General features: G+C 30.0%; 1 protein-coding gene across 2 annotated transcripts; it reads left to right on the top strand.

The window, feature by feature from the left end:
* The first annotated feature begins 5,835 nt into the window (after window positions 1-5,835).
* Window positions 5,836-15,213, top strand: LOC132930418 (ell-associated factor Eaf-like). Of its 2 annotated transcripts, none has more exons than XM_060996290.1 (4): window positions 5,836-6,218; window positions 8,829-8,965; window positions 9,960-10,797; window positions 14,670-15,213. In XM_060996290.1, the coding sequence occupies exons 1-4, from the start codon at window positions 6,216-6,218 to the stop codon at window positions 15,003-15,005; spliced, it is 1,314 nt and encodes a 437-aa protein (XP_060852273.1). In that variant the 5' UTR covers window positions 5,836-6,215; the 3' UTR covers window positions 15,006-15,213. The 2 variants fall into 2 exon arrangements, with proteins under 2 accessions (XP_060852273.1, XP_060852274.1); XM_060996291.1 differs by lacking the exon at window positions 14,670-15,213 and adding an exon at window positions 12,407-12,663.
* The last annotated feature ends 1,867 nt before the right edge of the window (window positions 15,214-17,080 follow it).

Genomic DNA, 17,080 nt, shown 5'->3' with positions numbered 1-17,080 from the left:
TTGATTATATTATGTTTTAAAAAATTTTAAATTAATTTAAATTAACTAATGATAAACATAAACATAAAGAAATATAAAGAGGCCCTCGTGTTCCCTAATGCAAAAGTATTTTAAAAAACAAAAAAAAAATAAAATAACAAATGATTTATAGCGGAGACTTATCAAATTATCAAAAAATATGTTAAATAAAATAATATTTTCATTGAAAAAAAAAAATAAAGAACGACTGACGCTGCACAGATTAGTTTTAATTATAATTTATTAACCAAAAATATTAAATATAATTAAGTAAATCGTCTAAAAGTATGGGAAGTAGCTGTTAAAAAATTAAAGTATTTCATAAGTATGATTTTATTGAATGGACTTAAGAAAAATAGTATAGAAATAATAGTAGGTGGTCTTCCTATAGTCCCGGCCCCCTAAGGCTAATATTTTTTAATTATCATTAAAACTTGATCAATAAATGAAAGTCAATTTTGAAAATAGAAAAAAATACCACTATGTAGGTTCGCCGAGTATTTATATGAATAATTTTTTTTCTACCCTGTATAATGTGAATTATATATTATACACGTATATTTTGTGTTTTTTTTATATTTTACCTATATGTTTGTTATATTGCGAAGTCTTGGGCAGTGTGCGTGTCAGCGTTTACGGCCTATACGGCTGTACGCGCAAATCTTGTTTGATTGCAAATTGACAAGTAAAAACGTTTACTTTCATCACACTAAAACGTCGTTTTTCCGGTTGTTATTGTTTCGAATTTTCGTGCATACACCTTTTATAATGTTATTATATTATATACATAGGTAGGTACTCTGGTCACGGCCCAAGGTCATTTATTTGTAGCTGTCAATTTATAATGAATAAAAAACATACACAACAATCTAAACGATATTTTAAGTAGGTATCTATGTAGATCTAATTTTTTTTTAATATAAGTATATGGTATTATGGTATTATGGTATTATGGTATTATGATATACATATTATCATGTTCAAGTGACAGTGATTGGAATATATATTTTATTTTACCTATTGTGCCTACTATATATGTATTTACTAAATGATAAAGCCTAATATAATATAATGTTTAACGTGTGTAATATTTTTATATTTTATAATTTAGAACGGTCTATATTGAAGTAAAATAAACTGTTCCTACGATTTATAATTATTAATATTACCTTATTAATGACTCTTTTTTGTAGGTTATGCAAAACTAAACAATGCATAAACATTTTGCAATGTTGATATTATAAAATATGTCATTTATAAAAATTGATCGCAGTATATTACTTACCTATTATATAGAAAATGTTTATTTAGTAACTTAATGTCAACATTTTAATTTGGGATAGGATTTTTTTCGAATAATTCAAATTTTCATTTATCTTGTGATTATAAAGGAATGTTTTAAAATATATAAAATGTATAATTTCAAGTTTTATCGACATAAATAAAACAATCTAAAACCTATAAGTTAAATAACAAATAATTAAATTTTAAATAATTAAGCAAAAAGTTTAAAATATACGAATTATTCAGATAATTCGGATTTTATCCGTCATATGATTCAAATTCGGATATTCGGATTATCCAAATAGTACTGAAATCCGAATATTAGTGACAAACTGACAACGCTAAGCATTTTCAACGGACTCTACTTAATCAAGTCGTAATATATCGTGTGATGAAGGAGAAGCTAGTGAAACATTTTTTTCAAATTCTCACCTGTTAATAAGTTATTTTAGTAATAATAAAATCAACATTTCTCTTTTCCACAAAATTAACAATCGTATCTTCTATGATTTTCTATCAATATATTTATATTTATTAGTTTTTACCCAATTCAAGTGTAGCTGCTTCATTACTTTTTCTCCAAATCAAAAAATATTATTTCTCATTTCACTATAAAAATTCGATTATTTTTTTTTTTAATTATAAGGTTTCAATTCCGATGATTTAAGCCTTAAGTACAAGTTACGTACGGTTTGATTACAGATTATTTTATCTAAGTATATTTGTTTAAAAAAATTGAAAAATTTCATCTTGGTAAGTATTGGTGTTGATTAGAACTTCTTCTGAAGATGATGAATTATGTTGAAACGATGATATATGAAGTTGAATATTTTGTTAATGGATGATTATGTGAGTAATAAAACGAAGAATTTTTCATATAACGCTCGATGGTATGGGTAAATTCAAATTTTGTTTTCCTAGGATTCTAAAATAAAAATACCTATACTGAATTTTCAAAAATAAAATAATTGTACGTGAACAAATTTGACAAAACATACAGTTACACAATTTATAACTCAGCTAAAATTATTTACATCCTTTAAGCGTTTAGATCTAAAGATTACTGTTTATTACACCTTTTGAATTTCAATCCATCCAGTTATGCCATATGATGTAATATATTATACCTAATGTATAATATATTAATATAGGGTATACAATATTAGACATTATAATGTGTGTGTCTTATTAATACCGGAAAATAGAATTCCATTTTGTCAATAGTATGTACATTATTTTTTTAAATGTATACTTATAAATGTGTAATGCGTATTGCGTATTTATTTTTAATATATATTATGATGTATTTTATTTTTTTTTAGTAGTTTTACATAATAAAATGATTATTTATCGATGTATTATTTATTCCTATGTATAACTGAGTGATAAAATATTAATTGTAATATCTGTATGTATTATATATTTTGGTTCTTATACATGCTTAAAAGGGGAATTTTATTTTTTATTTCAAAAATATATATGATATAAATTAAAATATTTAAATGTCTGCGTTTAGAAAAAAATATACATATAAGTATTTAAGTGACCGCATAAATATAAATGCGTAATGCATAATATATACGCGGTTAATTTAGATGCAATTTCAATAGAGTTTAAATGCCAATCACAAATTTTCTGATTCCAAATAAACTGTTTTATTTACGTGGTAAATTATTAAACAATATCGCATAATAATATGTGTATAATAAATATAATATATAACGTGTAAGTAGTAATAATACTTATATATCTCTTGATACTGCAACTGGCCCACGTTAATAGCTTTGTTGTACGTTTAATATTTTATACCTATAATATTATATTGGTGATTCTGTGTGTATAGTAAAAACTCAAAACAAAATTTCTCAACAACCACCGATTTGTATATTATACAGATATACCTGCCTTATAATCCACGTACAGTGGCCCGCACATTCGCTCATAAGCGCATTACACACACGCATTATATTGTATCGTATTGCATCGCCCGAGAGAGAGAGAAATGATCCGCCGCGTTTAACGCGTGTGTAACCTAAAAACGGTTGTATATATAAATATTGGCTCGTGGACCGCTACAATATCGCGTATTATATTATATAGGTATACTATTGTGTATTTACAACGTAATCCTAAAATAATAGTCTGGTGTCTATTCCGTTTATTTTGACTGCAATCATAATTCATAATACATTATTTGGTACACGTCGCATTTGTAAAGAAATAACTATATAGATAAATAGTATTACAGTAAAGTAAATTATATACCATAATATATCAAAAATGTTAATATATATATATATAATAATGGAAATTCAATAATATAGGTACATATATATAGGTATTTTGTTGTGTCATGTACACCTGAGTACCCAACTACCCGAATAAATATTATTATTATTGTTATGCATATTTAATCTATACGAATCGATGTAAATTTTTTTGACAGCACCGAAAAACAAGCATATCTGCATCATATTTGTTCCGGAACACCGGAGTTGGATAATATAATTAGTTAGCAATGTATAGTAAGTACAATATACCTACTAAGTAGCTATATCGCATACCTAACATACAAAAATAAAGTGGACGATGTTTCTACATACGATTGACCCTTAGGTTTTTTTTTAATATTCATTTTTTTAGTTATAAAAAGTAACTGTATTACGATAAGTTATGTTCCAAATAAGATTACACAACATACCTGTGTAATATTATATATAATATATATTAATAATTATTGTCAAAATCGATTTCGTTTTTTGGTTGTTATTCAAAAACGATTAACTGTAGTCTGTAGGCATGATTTTGTCACCAAATAATTATATTATAATATTTTAAAAAATATTTTGGTTTATTTCAACTATTTAAAAACATTTGAAATGTTTGACTTTTTTAGTTTTTATTAGATTTATGCATAATGAAAAGTTTTTTGTGAGTAAAAATGATCGAAAGTGTCAAATAACTGTGGGGATCGGAAAGTTAAAAAAGGAAAAATATGCACGAAAAAATTATAAAATAGGCATGAAAAAATTTGAAATATGCAAAAAGAAAAGTTAATAAATATGGAAAAAATATTCAAAATTCATTATTTAAAAACATATATCATAACTATAGGAACAGATTTAAATGCAAATGCATTTTTTTTTAAATATCCGAAAACATTGCTTTCCAAGCACAAAGTTTGTTTCATACGTCAAGGAACTAAAAAATATAACTTTAATTTGGCATTTTTTTAATGTTTTTAAGTCATTTTTATTTTTTATTGGAAAAAATTTTCAGATTCAAAAGAAGATAGAAGTTGATGAAAATTATACGAGTAATTATAATAATAATGATTAATGATTAATACCTAAAAAATGTATATAATTAAACAAATTTTTTCAATGTTAAAAAAAAATTTTAAGAGCATTTTTTAATGCATTAAAAAAAAATGTCTATTATATAAGTGCATTAAATCGTAATTTTTAAGGCATTTTTCTTATTTTTTAGAGCATTTAAATCGTAACTATTTATCAACTATTATTATTACTAATTAATAAACAAATAAATAAAAATAAAAAAAAATAGTTAAAAAATATATTTTCATTTGTTATGTACGAAATATGAAATAAATTTAATATGTTTTATAATACCTGTTAAATTGTTGCATTGAACAGCCAATATTTTCTTAAGATTCTGTGTTCGAAATGTTGTTAAAAGGAGTAACTGCCACCATCAATAACTTGCATAAATATTTAAAAAAAGCTGACTTTTGTTATATTCAGTATAAAAATTGGCTTTCTGCATTCATTTTAACTCTCAAATGTCAATTGTGTTCAACTTGAATACCTAAGAATCCTATTCAAGATAAGATAGTATTTTGGCATATTAGTGCGATAAAGATTAAATGCGAAACGCACCATTTAATAGTATACTAAGACTCTAAGATATAAGTTTTTAATACATGAATTAAGAGGACGTTCTACCCGCATCATGTGTTATGACTTATGAATATTTTAAAGCTGTACTATTGTACATAGCTATAACTCACTTTAAAATGATAATATCCATAAAAGAATATGACATTTTCTAGATAATATTCTTACCTTTAAATTTGATAATAGGTAAATTTACTCTAATATTAAAGCTAACATCACAAAATGAGGAAACGCAGAAGCCATAAAAAATAAATTATTAGTGAAAAACAACATTTAAAAAAAAATAAACCCCCAACAATTTGTTTGAAAATAATACTGCAATAAGATACAAACTCGATATCATCTAATGTGATTTTGGGTGAACACCCCGGTCTCTGCCTCCTGTCATTTTCTGCTATACTTTGTACACGTGATACACGCGTGTATATATCATAATACGTTGCAGCGATCAACAATGCGCTGCCGTGGTAGTGGTTACGATTTTCCGCGGTGTTTGCGCAACCGTTTTTCCAAGACGGTTTTGCGGGAAAACTCCCGCTGGTGGCGTGCGCGTTTCCCCCGCCGACTTGCGCTAATAGCGAAAACCACCATCGCGATTAAAAGTGAAAACGCCGGCTACTTCGGGTCACATGTATTCTACCCGTTCGGCTGGACCCAAACACGCGAATAGTACAGAACATTATAATATATTAATATCCATTACATCGTGATACTCGTCGTGTGTAACCGTTTAACACACCTACTCGATTCGGTGGTGATTTTTTTTTCGTTGTCATCGTGATTTTCATTGGTTTTTCCGTTATAATGCCGTACGCACCCAGTGCGTCGCCGTCAGACGAAGTGTATTTTCAATAACGTATTTATAGCTTACCATTTACCATATATATATATATATATATATATACGCAAACAAAATCTCACTGTAAATAGTATAGTAAATAATAGTTTGAAGACCACGTCGTCGTATATGCATCATAGTTGACACAAACGCATACAATGGTAAAGTATACACGTATAATTTTAATATTATATTAGGCATCAAATATATAAATTATTTATCAAACACATAATACAGTATAGGTTCAGAGGGTTAAATTCCCCTGGACGAAACTCACAATTTTGTAGGTACCATTATTTTAAAATTACGAGTGATACATCTATATGACTCGTGCAGTATTCGTGTCTACGCCACCTTTATAACTTTCATAATTTACACAAAAATAATTATAATATCGGAACCGCGATTTTCGAGTATAACGCGCCGGACAAGACGATTACTCCGGCGACCTTTCCGTGTGCAAAATGTGTATTATGTAATATTATTATTTGATTATTGCTGGTTGGACGATCGGTCATCAGCGGAACGATCGAACCTGCAGGTCTGTTGCGAGAAATCGCCTTTGATGTATGCATACTTCGGTAGTTGAGGTTAATAGTGTCACGGTTATCTATTAGATCGTTGAACGTTATATCGTCATACGTTACCTACACCGCAGATTTAAGATTTCAATACTTTCTAGTTTCTAGATACACGGTATTTCAATGTATTGCGTGTCTGCGTGACTGTGTGAGCATTATAATAATATAGATATTATATATTCTGTTACCTGTTGAAGGTTCGTAGGTTAAATTAACTATAGTAATTAATAATATATTATTATATACCTGACACGCAGGTACACGATATACATAATATGTAAATTTCAATTTTTATAAAAGTCGTAGACAAATGATTAGCATAGATGATATAATTATTAATATGCATCAAAGTATATTTATTTATGAGTTAATGAATCTATTCTATCAATATTACCAATCATTATCGTTTTATATGATCAGCGAGAAAAAAATGCATTTTATATTTTGTTATCTGCGCTATTATTGTAATTCACTATTTAATTTTTAATTTTTTAGATAAGTTAGGAAGCAAATACAAAACACGATACATAATTACATAAATGAATACTTATTTTGGGTAAGGATTCCAAATATTTAAACACTGATTATAGATTGTAATGATTTTTATAAATTTCTATTTGTTTTTAATTTCGATTAGAATTAAAAAAATCTATTGTCCTGTAGCTCTAAATTCATACTTTATTTAGACGTCTAGCTTGTTGTATGTCATTGATTATGCATCGATAGCCGATTTACTCGTGTTAAACTCGTTAGTTGATCGTGTAGAGTAACTTTGCAAATAAAGTCCCAAATGGGTTGCTATATGGTAAAGTAAATTTTCGATAACCCGTATGTGTATACCTTTTATGCTTAAAGAATTTTATATCTTAGTATTTATAATAATTGTATTCGTTTCTATTTTATATCTGTTACTGTGTTATTGTTTCAATAGGTAGTCGTTTTTTTATTTGTAATATTAAACATCATTAAGGTAGGCCACCATAAGATACAAAAATACCAATAGCCATTCATATTTGGATAAAGTATAACATAGACGTAGACGTTTTAACACCCAAAAGTTAAAACTAATTTTTAATACATCATAGGTATGACCAAGGAATTACGATTGTTTTACGTAAACGTTTCACGTTGTTATTTGTCGAAATACTGTCGAGTTATAGTATTCAATATGATACCTGTTGTCTTCCCGATTTAATTTCAAACGATAAAAATAAAACAAACTTGTTATTAAATTATTGCAGGTCCTGCGTCAGCAGTGTTTACACACATTCGATGTTATCGTCGAATTTGATTTACGAACTTATATTAGTTTTCCGAGGGGTTTGGTTAGGTACCGGAACGCTGGACCTATTATCACTTTGTTGATTATCCACGGTCAGTTTTTTCCTTCAATCGTCATGAGAAATGTGTCGAAATCGGATCCAGGGTGAACGTGCATGGAGTACCTGTCACGTGTGCCTTGTATAATATAATATCTTAATGCACGAGTATATATAATATGTATAAGGCCTATAGTTTTTCCCTTCAACTCTCGAGGCGGTCCGATTATAACATCATTTAGAAATCGAAAAATATTCGTTGGGGTTTTTTTTTTTACTTTTTTTCACAAAACGTGCACATGATATGGCCACCACATTTTGTTTCGGATCCTCAGAAGTTACATTATTGTTTTAATTTTAAAATTATAATAATTCGATGTATATACATCGATATGATTACACGAATTTATGTTGTGTGTTATTTCGATGTAGTTTACAGCCAATTGTTACAATAGTTTCCTTGTAGGAATTACTTAAATGTACATATTATATTACACAATATTATTATCGTTATGGAACGTATTTATTTTGGTATCAAACTCTCGACCGATATTATTGTTTACGACGGACATTTCCTAGACCCAAACGTTTCGTCGGAGAACATTTTTTTAGTTTCGTATAATAATTACATCCAATTAGATGCCGCCTCGCCGTTTCCGTTAAATCTGTATCGCACTTACCCACTATTGTGACATTCAGCAACAACATGAATCTGTTAACTAAATCTATAATTATAATGTTCACCATATGCCGTCTTAAATTGTCCAGAAATGCAACAATTTAAATAAGTCGTTACTCGTCATCTTATAAGCCTATTTATTTTAATTTATAAAACAATAATATTTCTGTAATCGATGTTATTGCGTGTTAGGAACAATTTTGGCATGGTTTATTGATTGGTTGTCTCTTCACGGTGACGGTGTGCAGTTCGGAAGACACGATACCACGTCAAGTAGCACCAAATTCCGATGAATATCAAGACGAAATCGCCGCTGCCGAAGATCACGAGTAAGTCGAACGTTTACATATTTTTTTCATAAATATGTTTTCGAGACAAGAGTGAAAGTATTATTTATGATTAAATAATATTATTGTATTATTATTATTATTTTTGTGATTATTTGAGACCGAACGAAATAGTAAAGTAAAAAAAAAAACGATCGTGTTCGGTATGATAATGTAATATAATATCATTATGCTAGTTGAATTTTATTTGTATGGTATAATGTTTAAAACGAGTAACCCATCTTGGTCCTTAGTTGACTTAATTACACGTTTAAGCCTTAAAATTTATAAACACATTAATACTAGGAAATAGTATAGTTCAATCAGTAAAAATAAACTATTACTCATTTATTTCAGTACAGATACATTGTAGGCGTGCGTTAAAGTTGCCTTTATTGTATTTGGTACGATGTTTGAGCATTAGAACGAAACTATTGTTAACGCCGTCATGGACCACGGGGTATATATTCATTGTCGTTTGCGCATCATTAATCCTTAGGATAAAAAATTTGGTTATACGTTTGTGGATCAAGTGTTTTAAACAATTACCTATAACAGAACGAGATATTAGTTTTACTGTTTTAGCGCGGTGAAATTAATGGATCATCTCACTAATAATATAACATTATAATACGTAGTTATAACTAATTATTTAATACAATGCGTATTTCGGGTTCAAAAATATTTATATTTTAAATAATTTAATTTGTTTGTTTGTGTTTTTTATAAATTACCAACAATTGAATAATTAGCGAATCTAATTCTAGTAAACTAAGATAATTAAATGATTACATATCATTTAAATATATTTTTATTTTTTAATGCCAATAATGACCAATTGAAGAATTTAGTCAAACTTAGATAATTGCATCGTATTTTAATTGTTTTCTATAACAATAGTTATGCATTAAAAAAAAAACCCATAAAAAAGACCGGTCGTAACAATAGCGTAACGTATTTATCGTACAGTAATTGGACGTTTTGTCGTTTCGTACAGACACCACAGGATCATCATCGTGGTGCCCAAAGAAGTGCCGCAGCATGTGAATCACGTGCACACGTACAAGCTAGCCGGTAAGGGCATACCGCTGATCCACTCCGGCAAAGTGGTGCACGACCACAAGCACAGCGGCAAGGTGGCGCACGAGCACGGGCACGTGGGCAAATCCGCGCACAGTCACAAGCACACCGGATCGTACGGCCACCAGCACAAGCATCTCGGGTACATGGGCCACAAGCACTTCGGAAAAGTGGGCGTCGTCGGGCACGGGCACAAGCAGGTCCAACAGCCACCGCGATACTCGCCGCTCGACCACCACAACCGCGGCCACCATCCACTGCTGCACAACGCCGCGCACCAGCTGCACTTGCAGCACCAACAGCAGCTGCTGCAGGCCGGCGACTATCTGGTGCAGCAGCACGGCACCGCGGGTGGCAGCAGCGGCGTGCTGCAGGCCGGCGGACGTAGACCCGCGACCGGTGGTCGCGTACAGTTCGTGCCGTCGTCCAAGCCGCGGGGCCTGGGATCGTTCATGCCCGCGGAGATCCAACAGTACGTGCAGCACAGCGCGGTCGTCCAACAGCAGCAGTTGGAACACCAGCAGTTGCAGCATCAGCAGCATCAGCACCATCAGCAGCAGCAGTACGCGGAATACGACGACGACGAGAGCGGCGGTGGCCGTAGTGCATCGCCGCCCGCGTACAACGTGATACACTTGCGGGTGCCCGATCACCAAGAACCGAACGTCATCAAGCACGTGGACATCGACTTGGTCAACAACGTGGCCAAACTGCAGACCAGCGAAAAACAACAGCCAGTCACTGCTAATTTCAAGGTGAGTTACCCATTTATTTGAGATAAATTATTATATAGACACACTCGTCACTGCTGTCACGGGGCAAGTGGACGTGTTAATCACTAACACTACCGAGATGATACATTAAACGTAAGATACTCGTTATTATTTAAAAACTTTTTATTTTTGTTCTTACATTTTTAGTGAGGATATGTATTTTTAATTTCTTATTCCAGAGCAGAATATTTCTTAGACTACTTTGATAAATGTGCATTGAATTATATAAAAATAACGTATTTTATCATTCAAAAGAATAATAAATTAAAAATAATGACGATGAGTACTAGAAAAAAAACGTAAAAACTATAATTTTTGTCTAAAAATGTTGTTTTGAACGACTTAAATTTAAACAATAATTACTTATAAAAACAATAGTGTTTGAAATAATGAGTGCCTTATTTTAAATGAATCACCTCGTATATACTGTCAAAAAACAGTTGACGCGTTTGCTTCTTATAGTTAGGATTTTCACAACTTCACACTCACATAAATTTAGAGCGGAAAACACAAAAACTCGAGGGTGTTCTGTTAAAAGGCATCGACTCTTTTTCCTGTATGTTGAAGAAGAATAAAACCAAAATTCGACTATACAATCTTTCTTATTATACTTTTGGATTCGTATACCTATATTATAAATACTACGGCCATATCTGAATTTTCGATTATTAGTTTTTAATAAGTTTTGGAAATTCATTGTAACTTATATTCAAGGTATCGACTGTTGTTTGTTGATACATACATTTTTTTCAAAATATATCACTCAATGCCCTTTTTTGGCTTAACGCATATCTTTATGGTAAATTTATAACTATGTTATGATGAACGATGACATGCAATAGTATTAATAACAACAATAACCCATTCAAAATATTATTCGGGTATATTTTCAGTTATGATGATATATTATAATATAGGTATATTAAATAATATGCAATCTACTATAAATACATTTTAAATATTCAATTTTACTAGACACACGCACCCACAAATACAATATAGGTACATGCACTGCACAAGCACAGTATTATTATAATTTTAACGACTTGTTTTTCGTGTATTATAATACTCTCAGAAGCAATATATAGGTATGCATTATAAATGTCTAATGTCTAAGATAAACATTAGATAATATATGTATATATCTACCTATATGTATAAAATAATATAGTTTTGGTTAGGCAGGCATTCTTAAAAGCATATTAAATGTAAAACATACTATGAATTCGTTTTCCTCGTGGCCGTAGAGTTAAACAAATCTTAATAATTACGACCGATCTTTATGTTTTGTCATTTGTATAGATGCGTTACTTATTATTCATATCAGATTTTTTTTTAGTATATACACATAATACATAAATATGACATTCTTGAACTTTATAACTCTTATTTCTTGCGTACGCAATTGATGGTATAATAAAATATGTTTACTGTTTAATTGTATATTATTATTATTATAATACAATCCTATAAAAATCGCGCTAAAATATAGAACGTTACTGGCCGTACGCAATAAATTAATTTAAACCGAAAGGTTAGTAATTTTTCTGTAGTACTTGCGGTTGTTTAGTTAATTTTGTTTTTCTTTCAGCGTACGCCAAATTCGTTTACCAAACGTTTTCCAAGCCACTCTACGCACAGCTTTCAGATATCGCATAATCCGTGACAGAAGAGACCGCATAAAAAATATAGATCTTGTACCGTACAATATAGAGCATAGATCCAAATAAGCCGATGACATAATAATAAATATCTATACGTTTACGTGTTATTATATACACTGCATACTGTACAATATTGCTAGCTGGCTATTTTTTTGTTTCATACAGTAAAATGTTTTACAACCAATTTGTTGTTGTTTTTGTTGTGTTATTATCCCAAACGCTCACAGTACTTATACATAATAACAAACGCGTTTGCTGTACGCGTCCGGACGGGGCAAATGGTCGACTTGGACACGATGTTTGAGAATCCAACAGTGTAATTTTTAAGAAACCCCACAAGTCACGTGTGTGTGATTTTCCGTAAATACAATTTCAAATACGCATTCCGACACGATCAATTTTTGCAAATCTGCACGAATCTATCTCTTGCATCACTGTATAATATAATACATGCTTGTACCTGTACGTAATGATTGCTCGGGTCGTTAGAAAAATATCTGCATGTTGTTATTTATACTAAGGACGTGTTAGATAGAGACTATGCGTGTAAAACACTCGGAATACACATTTCAAAATATTATTTCCGCAGGTTCTATAAAAAATCGATGACTTTAGTGGATCACTAAAATTAAATGAATCAACTAAGTCAGATTTAAGGGACCATTAACTAACTATTAATATTATTAATTCATTAAATATCAATATTATATAATATTATGAAGTCCGGCATACGTACTTATTTGAACATAATAATGTTCCAACAAATATTTGAAATTCACGTTCAAACGTTTTGTAGTAAGTTATACGTACGAACAATAATTATATACCTAGGTAAATGTAAATACAATTAAAATACATTTTATAAAAATTCAACATTTTTTTGTTATGTACAGTAAATTAAGTAAAATTCTTCCTGCAGGCAGTGAAATAATGAATATTCAGTGTCCACTAGTGATGAAAGATTCTTGAGAAAAATACAAAGCCTGTTGAAAATATCGCTATATGATTAATTCTTTCAGTTTTTTTTAAACATTTTACAATAATTATAAGTATATTTTAAACATTTTAGCATTCATTAATATCCGAAAACCAGTATACCTAGTAGAATGCTGAATAAATAATAATAAAAAAATAAATTATTATAGTAGAATAAGTTTACTGTAAATATATTATTTCAAAATCAATAAGTCTGACGAACAATAACATAGTAGATAATTTTAACTTTAAATGTTCTTATAATAATGTGACATTATTAATGTATACATAGAAATTAACGCTTAAGCAAACAAATATAATTTAAATAATCACATTGTTAACTTTTGACTGACAAAATGTGAACTCGAAGTAAACTCTGAACAATGATAGTCAATGAACACGTTATTAAAAAAAAAAATTCTCATAATATGAGTAGAATGAACAATAACTATGAACTATTATATTATTTTATGATATGGTGAATTTTGATATAATGTGTGTAAATTATTACGAAGTCAATTATTCTCTTCAAAACTATAAAATCTCAATTTGTTTCAATAAATTGCATTTATATAAAAAGAAATCTGTAGTACGTCTAATTTCCTGTAACAAATAATTACAAATAACAATCGTAATAATATTTTAAACGCTTTGTTAAAATGTTATATTTTTATGCTTGTAAAAATATAATGTCTAGTACGTTACGATGTGATCATTAAAATCGAATCACAGATCAACCGTTTAACAGCATTGGTTACAATTGAAAATACTGCAGTAAAAACTGCAATTTTAACGAATGTACGTACTACATATTAATGACTGATCTATAGACTATAGGTAGTAAAATTAATGACTTTACTACGGGTTTTTGTTAAATCAAATTACATAAATGAGTTAACCGTTTTTTTCTATATAAGTAACGATGTTACACAAAAAAATTATGTAAGTATAAGTAGCTAATAAAATAAAATTAAGGCGATTAGCTTACTGCACACGATAATAATATCACTATCAAAATAACAAATAATACATGATAACTTCTGATTATAACTTTTATATTAAAAGTTTAAGTTTTTAATTAATATTCACATGTGTTAGTATGCTATATTAGGGCTAAAATATATTTATGCTCTGAAGCCACCTGGCTGGGAATTTAAGGAGGAGACTTAAAAAAAAAAAACAATTTGTCGGTACTGTGTTTTTGTGTGTGTGCAGTCGGTGACGCAGTACAACAAGGTGATCGGACACGGGCGTGCGGTGGCCGCGGCAAATGCCGAGGACGAATTTGATGCGCAGACGGACGACGAGGACGTGGGCAGCGAGTTGTTGCTGGAAGACGTCGGTTACCGGTTCGGCGAGGGTTATAGACTAGCAATGGACACGTCAGGTGACTTAGGATCCCATGACTTTTCCGCCGCCCAGGAGCAGGACGAGGAGGAGGCGGACGAGTCGTTCAAGGAACCCTCGGCCGACGAACCCTCAGACGGCGGCGGCGGCGGCGGAAGCAGCAGCAACAACGCCTACAGCCAGACGTACAGTTTACAGTTTTGATATAACCTTCAACACCGTTACCAAGTCTTATGAGATCGTTATAGTTTTGTAGTAGTTTTTTTACGTGTAAATTATTTGTTTTTGTTACTGTTTTTCATTTTATTTTGTTTTATAACGTAGTATTGCGTTGTGCGTCGTTTGTCGTTATATAACTATGTTTACGAAAGGATGTATTATTATAATAATATAATATTTTATTCTTCTTTAATATCTTGGTTGTGTAGTTTCCTTTCACAAATTTGTTTGCCATAAGCTCCCTATATTTTAGATCGTCCTAATAAACTATTCTTAACTCGTAACGCAGAGTTATGAAAATATTTTATTACACTTTATACAATATAATATGTTTTTAAAAATCAATTTTTTCAATTTTATTATTTATAAGGTTACAGATAAGACAAAAAACTTCTAATTTCATGACGCAATAAAATTATGTATAATGTATATTTTTGCCTTTATAATAATATTTTCAATTGAGAAAATAAACCAGAAAATTTGGAAGTATATTTTGTACCACGGCCAACCTTTAATATAACGGTGTTATAAGTGATTTACTACTTATTACTCGAAACTTAACTGTAGAAATATAAAATAAAACTACGTACAAATAACTGTTAAAAATGTATGAATATATTAAATTTATTATAAAATAATTTATAAAAAACATTGATACATTTAAAAATATCTAAAGTTTGTAGAACGTTTATTATAGGCAATGAACAGTGCTAGAAACTCGAATGACCAATCGCGAAAAAAAAATATTTTTTTTGAATATCAGTGTTCTAATTATTATGTTTTTTTTATATTTTACGGACTTACGGTTATAATATACAAATTGGGCTACCTATTTTTACGGTAAATATATCATTTTCGTTTGATTTTTAGGTATAAACTTCGTATATGAAAATGTCTTTATCCGATTTAATTTCATCAAAATTTAATTATCATTATATTAACTATGTATGTTAAAATAATTGAGAACTAACAAAATATATACTGCCATATTGATAAATTGATGAGGTACTAAGTGACCGGATAAATATTTTTTTGTTTTGATTTTGTTCGCCATATATATGCGTACACGACGATGGCACACGCTACAAGGAGACAAGTAATTAAATATGTTGTTTATTATTATTAAATAGATATAATAATAAAATAATATATCATTATGATGTATTTTCCCGGGTCTAGTCTAGTCTCACTCGATTTTTTGTGTTTATTTATTTATATAAAACGGAAATTCATATGCGAATTTGACACTAATAGACAATGCAAATGTTTTTAATTATATTTCTGGAGTGCCGTGAACCATAACCATAGAAAAACGTTCAGACATGCGGAAAACAAACATTGTCCAGACAATTACCTACACACTTTGCGCCATCATCATAACGATTCATACGTATTTTTATTTTTTTTTATTAATTTAAAAAAAAAAACAACTACATCGTTTACACTAAACATAGAAAAGGTCACGTGGGTTTTAGGGGTTATGACATGCATCATCGTACTATAATATCCCTCCCTGTAATTATGCCACTATCATATTCATACAAGTAGTCAATTACAAAGTAGTTTTGAAATATTATAGCTGTATTATTATACATACTCACATTATACATGCATATATGTTACGCCCAAATCAAACGATAATATAATTACATTATATTACACCGGAAACTCCTCCCGCGAGAGACGCGTCGGACAAGACGGCACCGATTTAAATCGTATAGTTTGGTATAATATTTTAAGCGTCCTGCTGTCGGCCAACGATGACAGTGTTTCTACATTAGAATAGGTATGACGTGACGTGCTCGATGTTCGTAATACACGACATGCGTTTTCCAAATCCGACAGATTTTGCATAATATTTATTACATACGTGAAGTTTCCCAAAACTTTACTCAACCAAAAAATTTTTTTCCGGGAAAAGTGTGAGGTTTCAAATACATAGTTCCAAAATATTGGTGAAGGTTTTGTGAAAAGTGGTTGGGTAACTTCATCCACGTATATTTATGACTCTAATCTTATACGCGTCGTACACTTATTAAAATATCAATTAATGTTATTCA

This window comes from Rhopalosiphum padi, chromosome 4 (assembly GCF_020882245.1).
Source record: "Rhopalosiphum padi isolate XX-2018 chromosome 4, ASM2088224v1, whole genome shotgun sequence".
Taxonomy (NCBI): Eukaryota; Metazoa; Arthropoda; class Insecta; order Hemiptera; family Aphididae; genus Rhopalosiphum; species Rhopalosiphum padi.
The sequence above is the reverse complement of the archived record's forward strand: the minus strand, read 5'-3'. Positions and strand labels throughout refer to the sequence as shown.

Bases quoted from the DNA above. Each gene is read 5' to 3' on its own strand.
- LOC132930418 (XM_060996290.1), top strand. The intron at 8,966-9,959 runs GTAAGTCGAACG...CGTTTCGTACAG, and splicing joins GCCGCTGCCGAAGATCACGA to ACACCACAGGATCATCATCG. The intron at 10,798-14,669 runs GTGAGTTACCCA...GTGTGTGTGCAG, and splicing joins CAGTCACTGCTAATTTCAAG to TCGGTGACGCAGTACAACAA.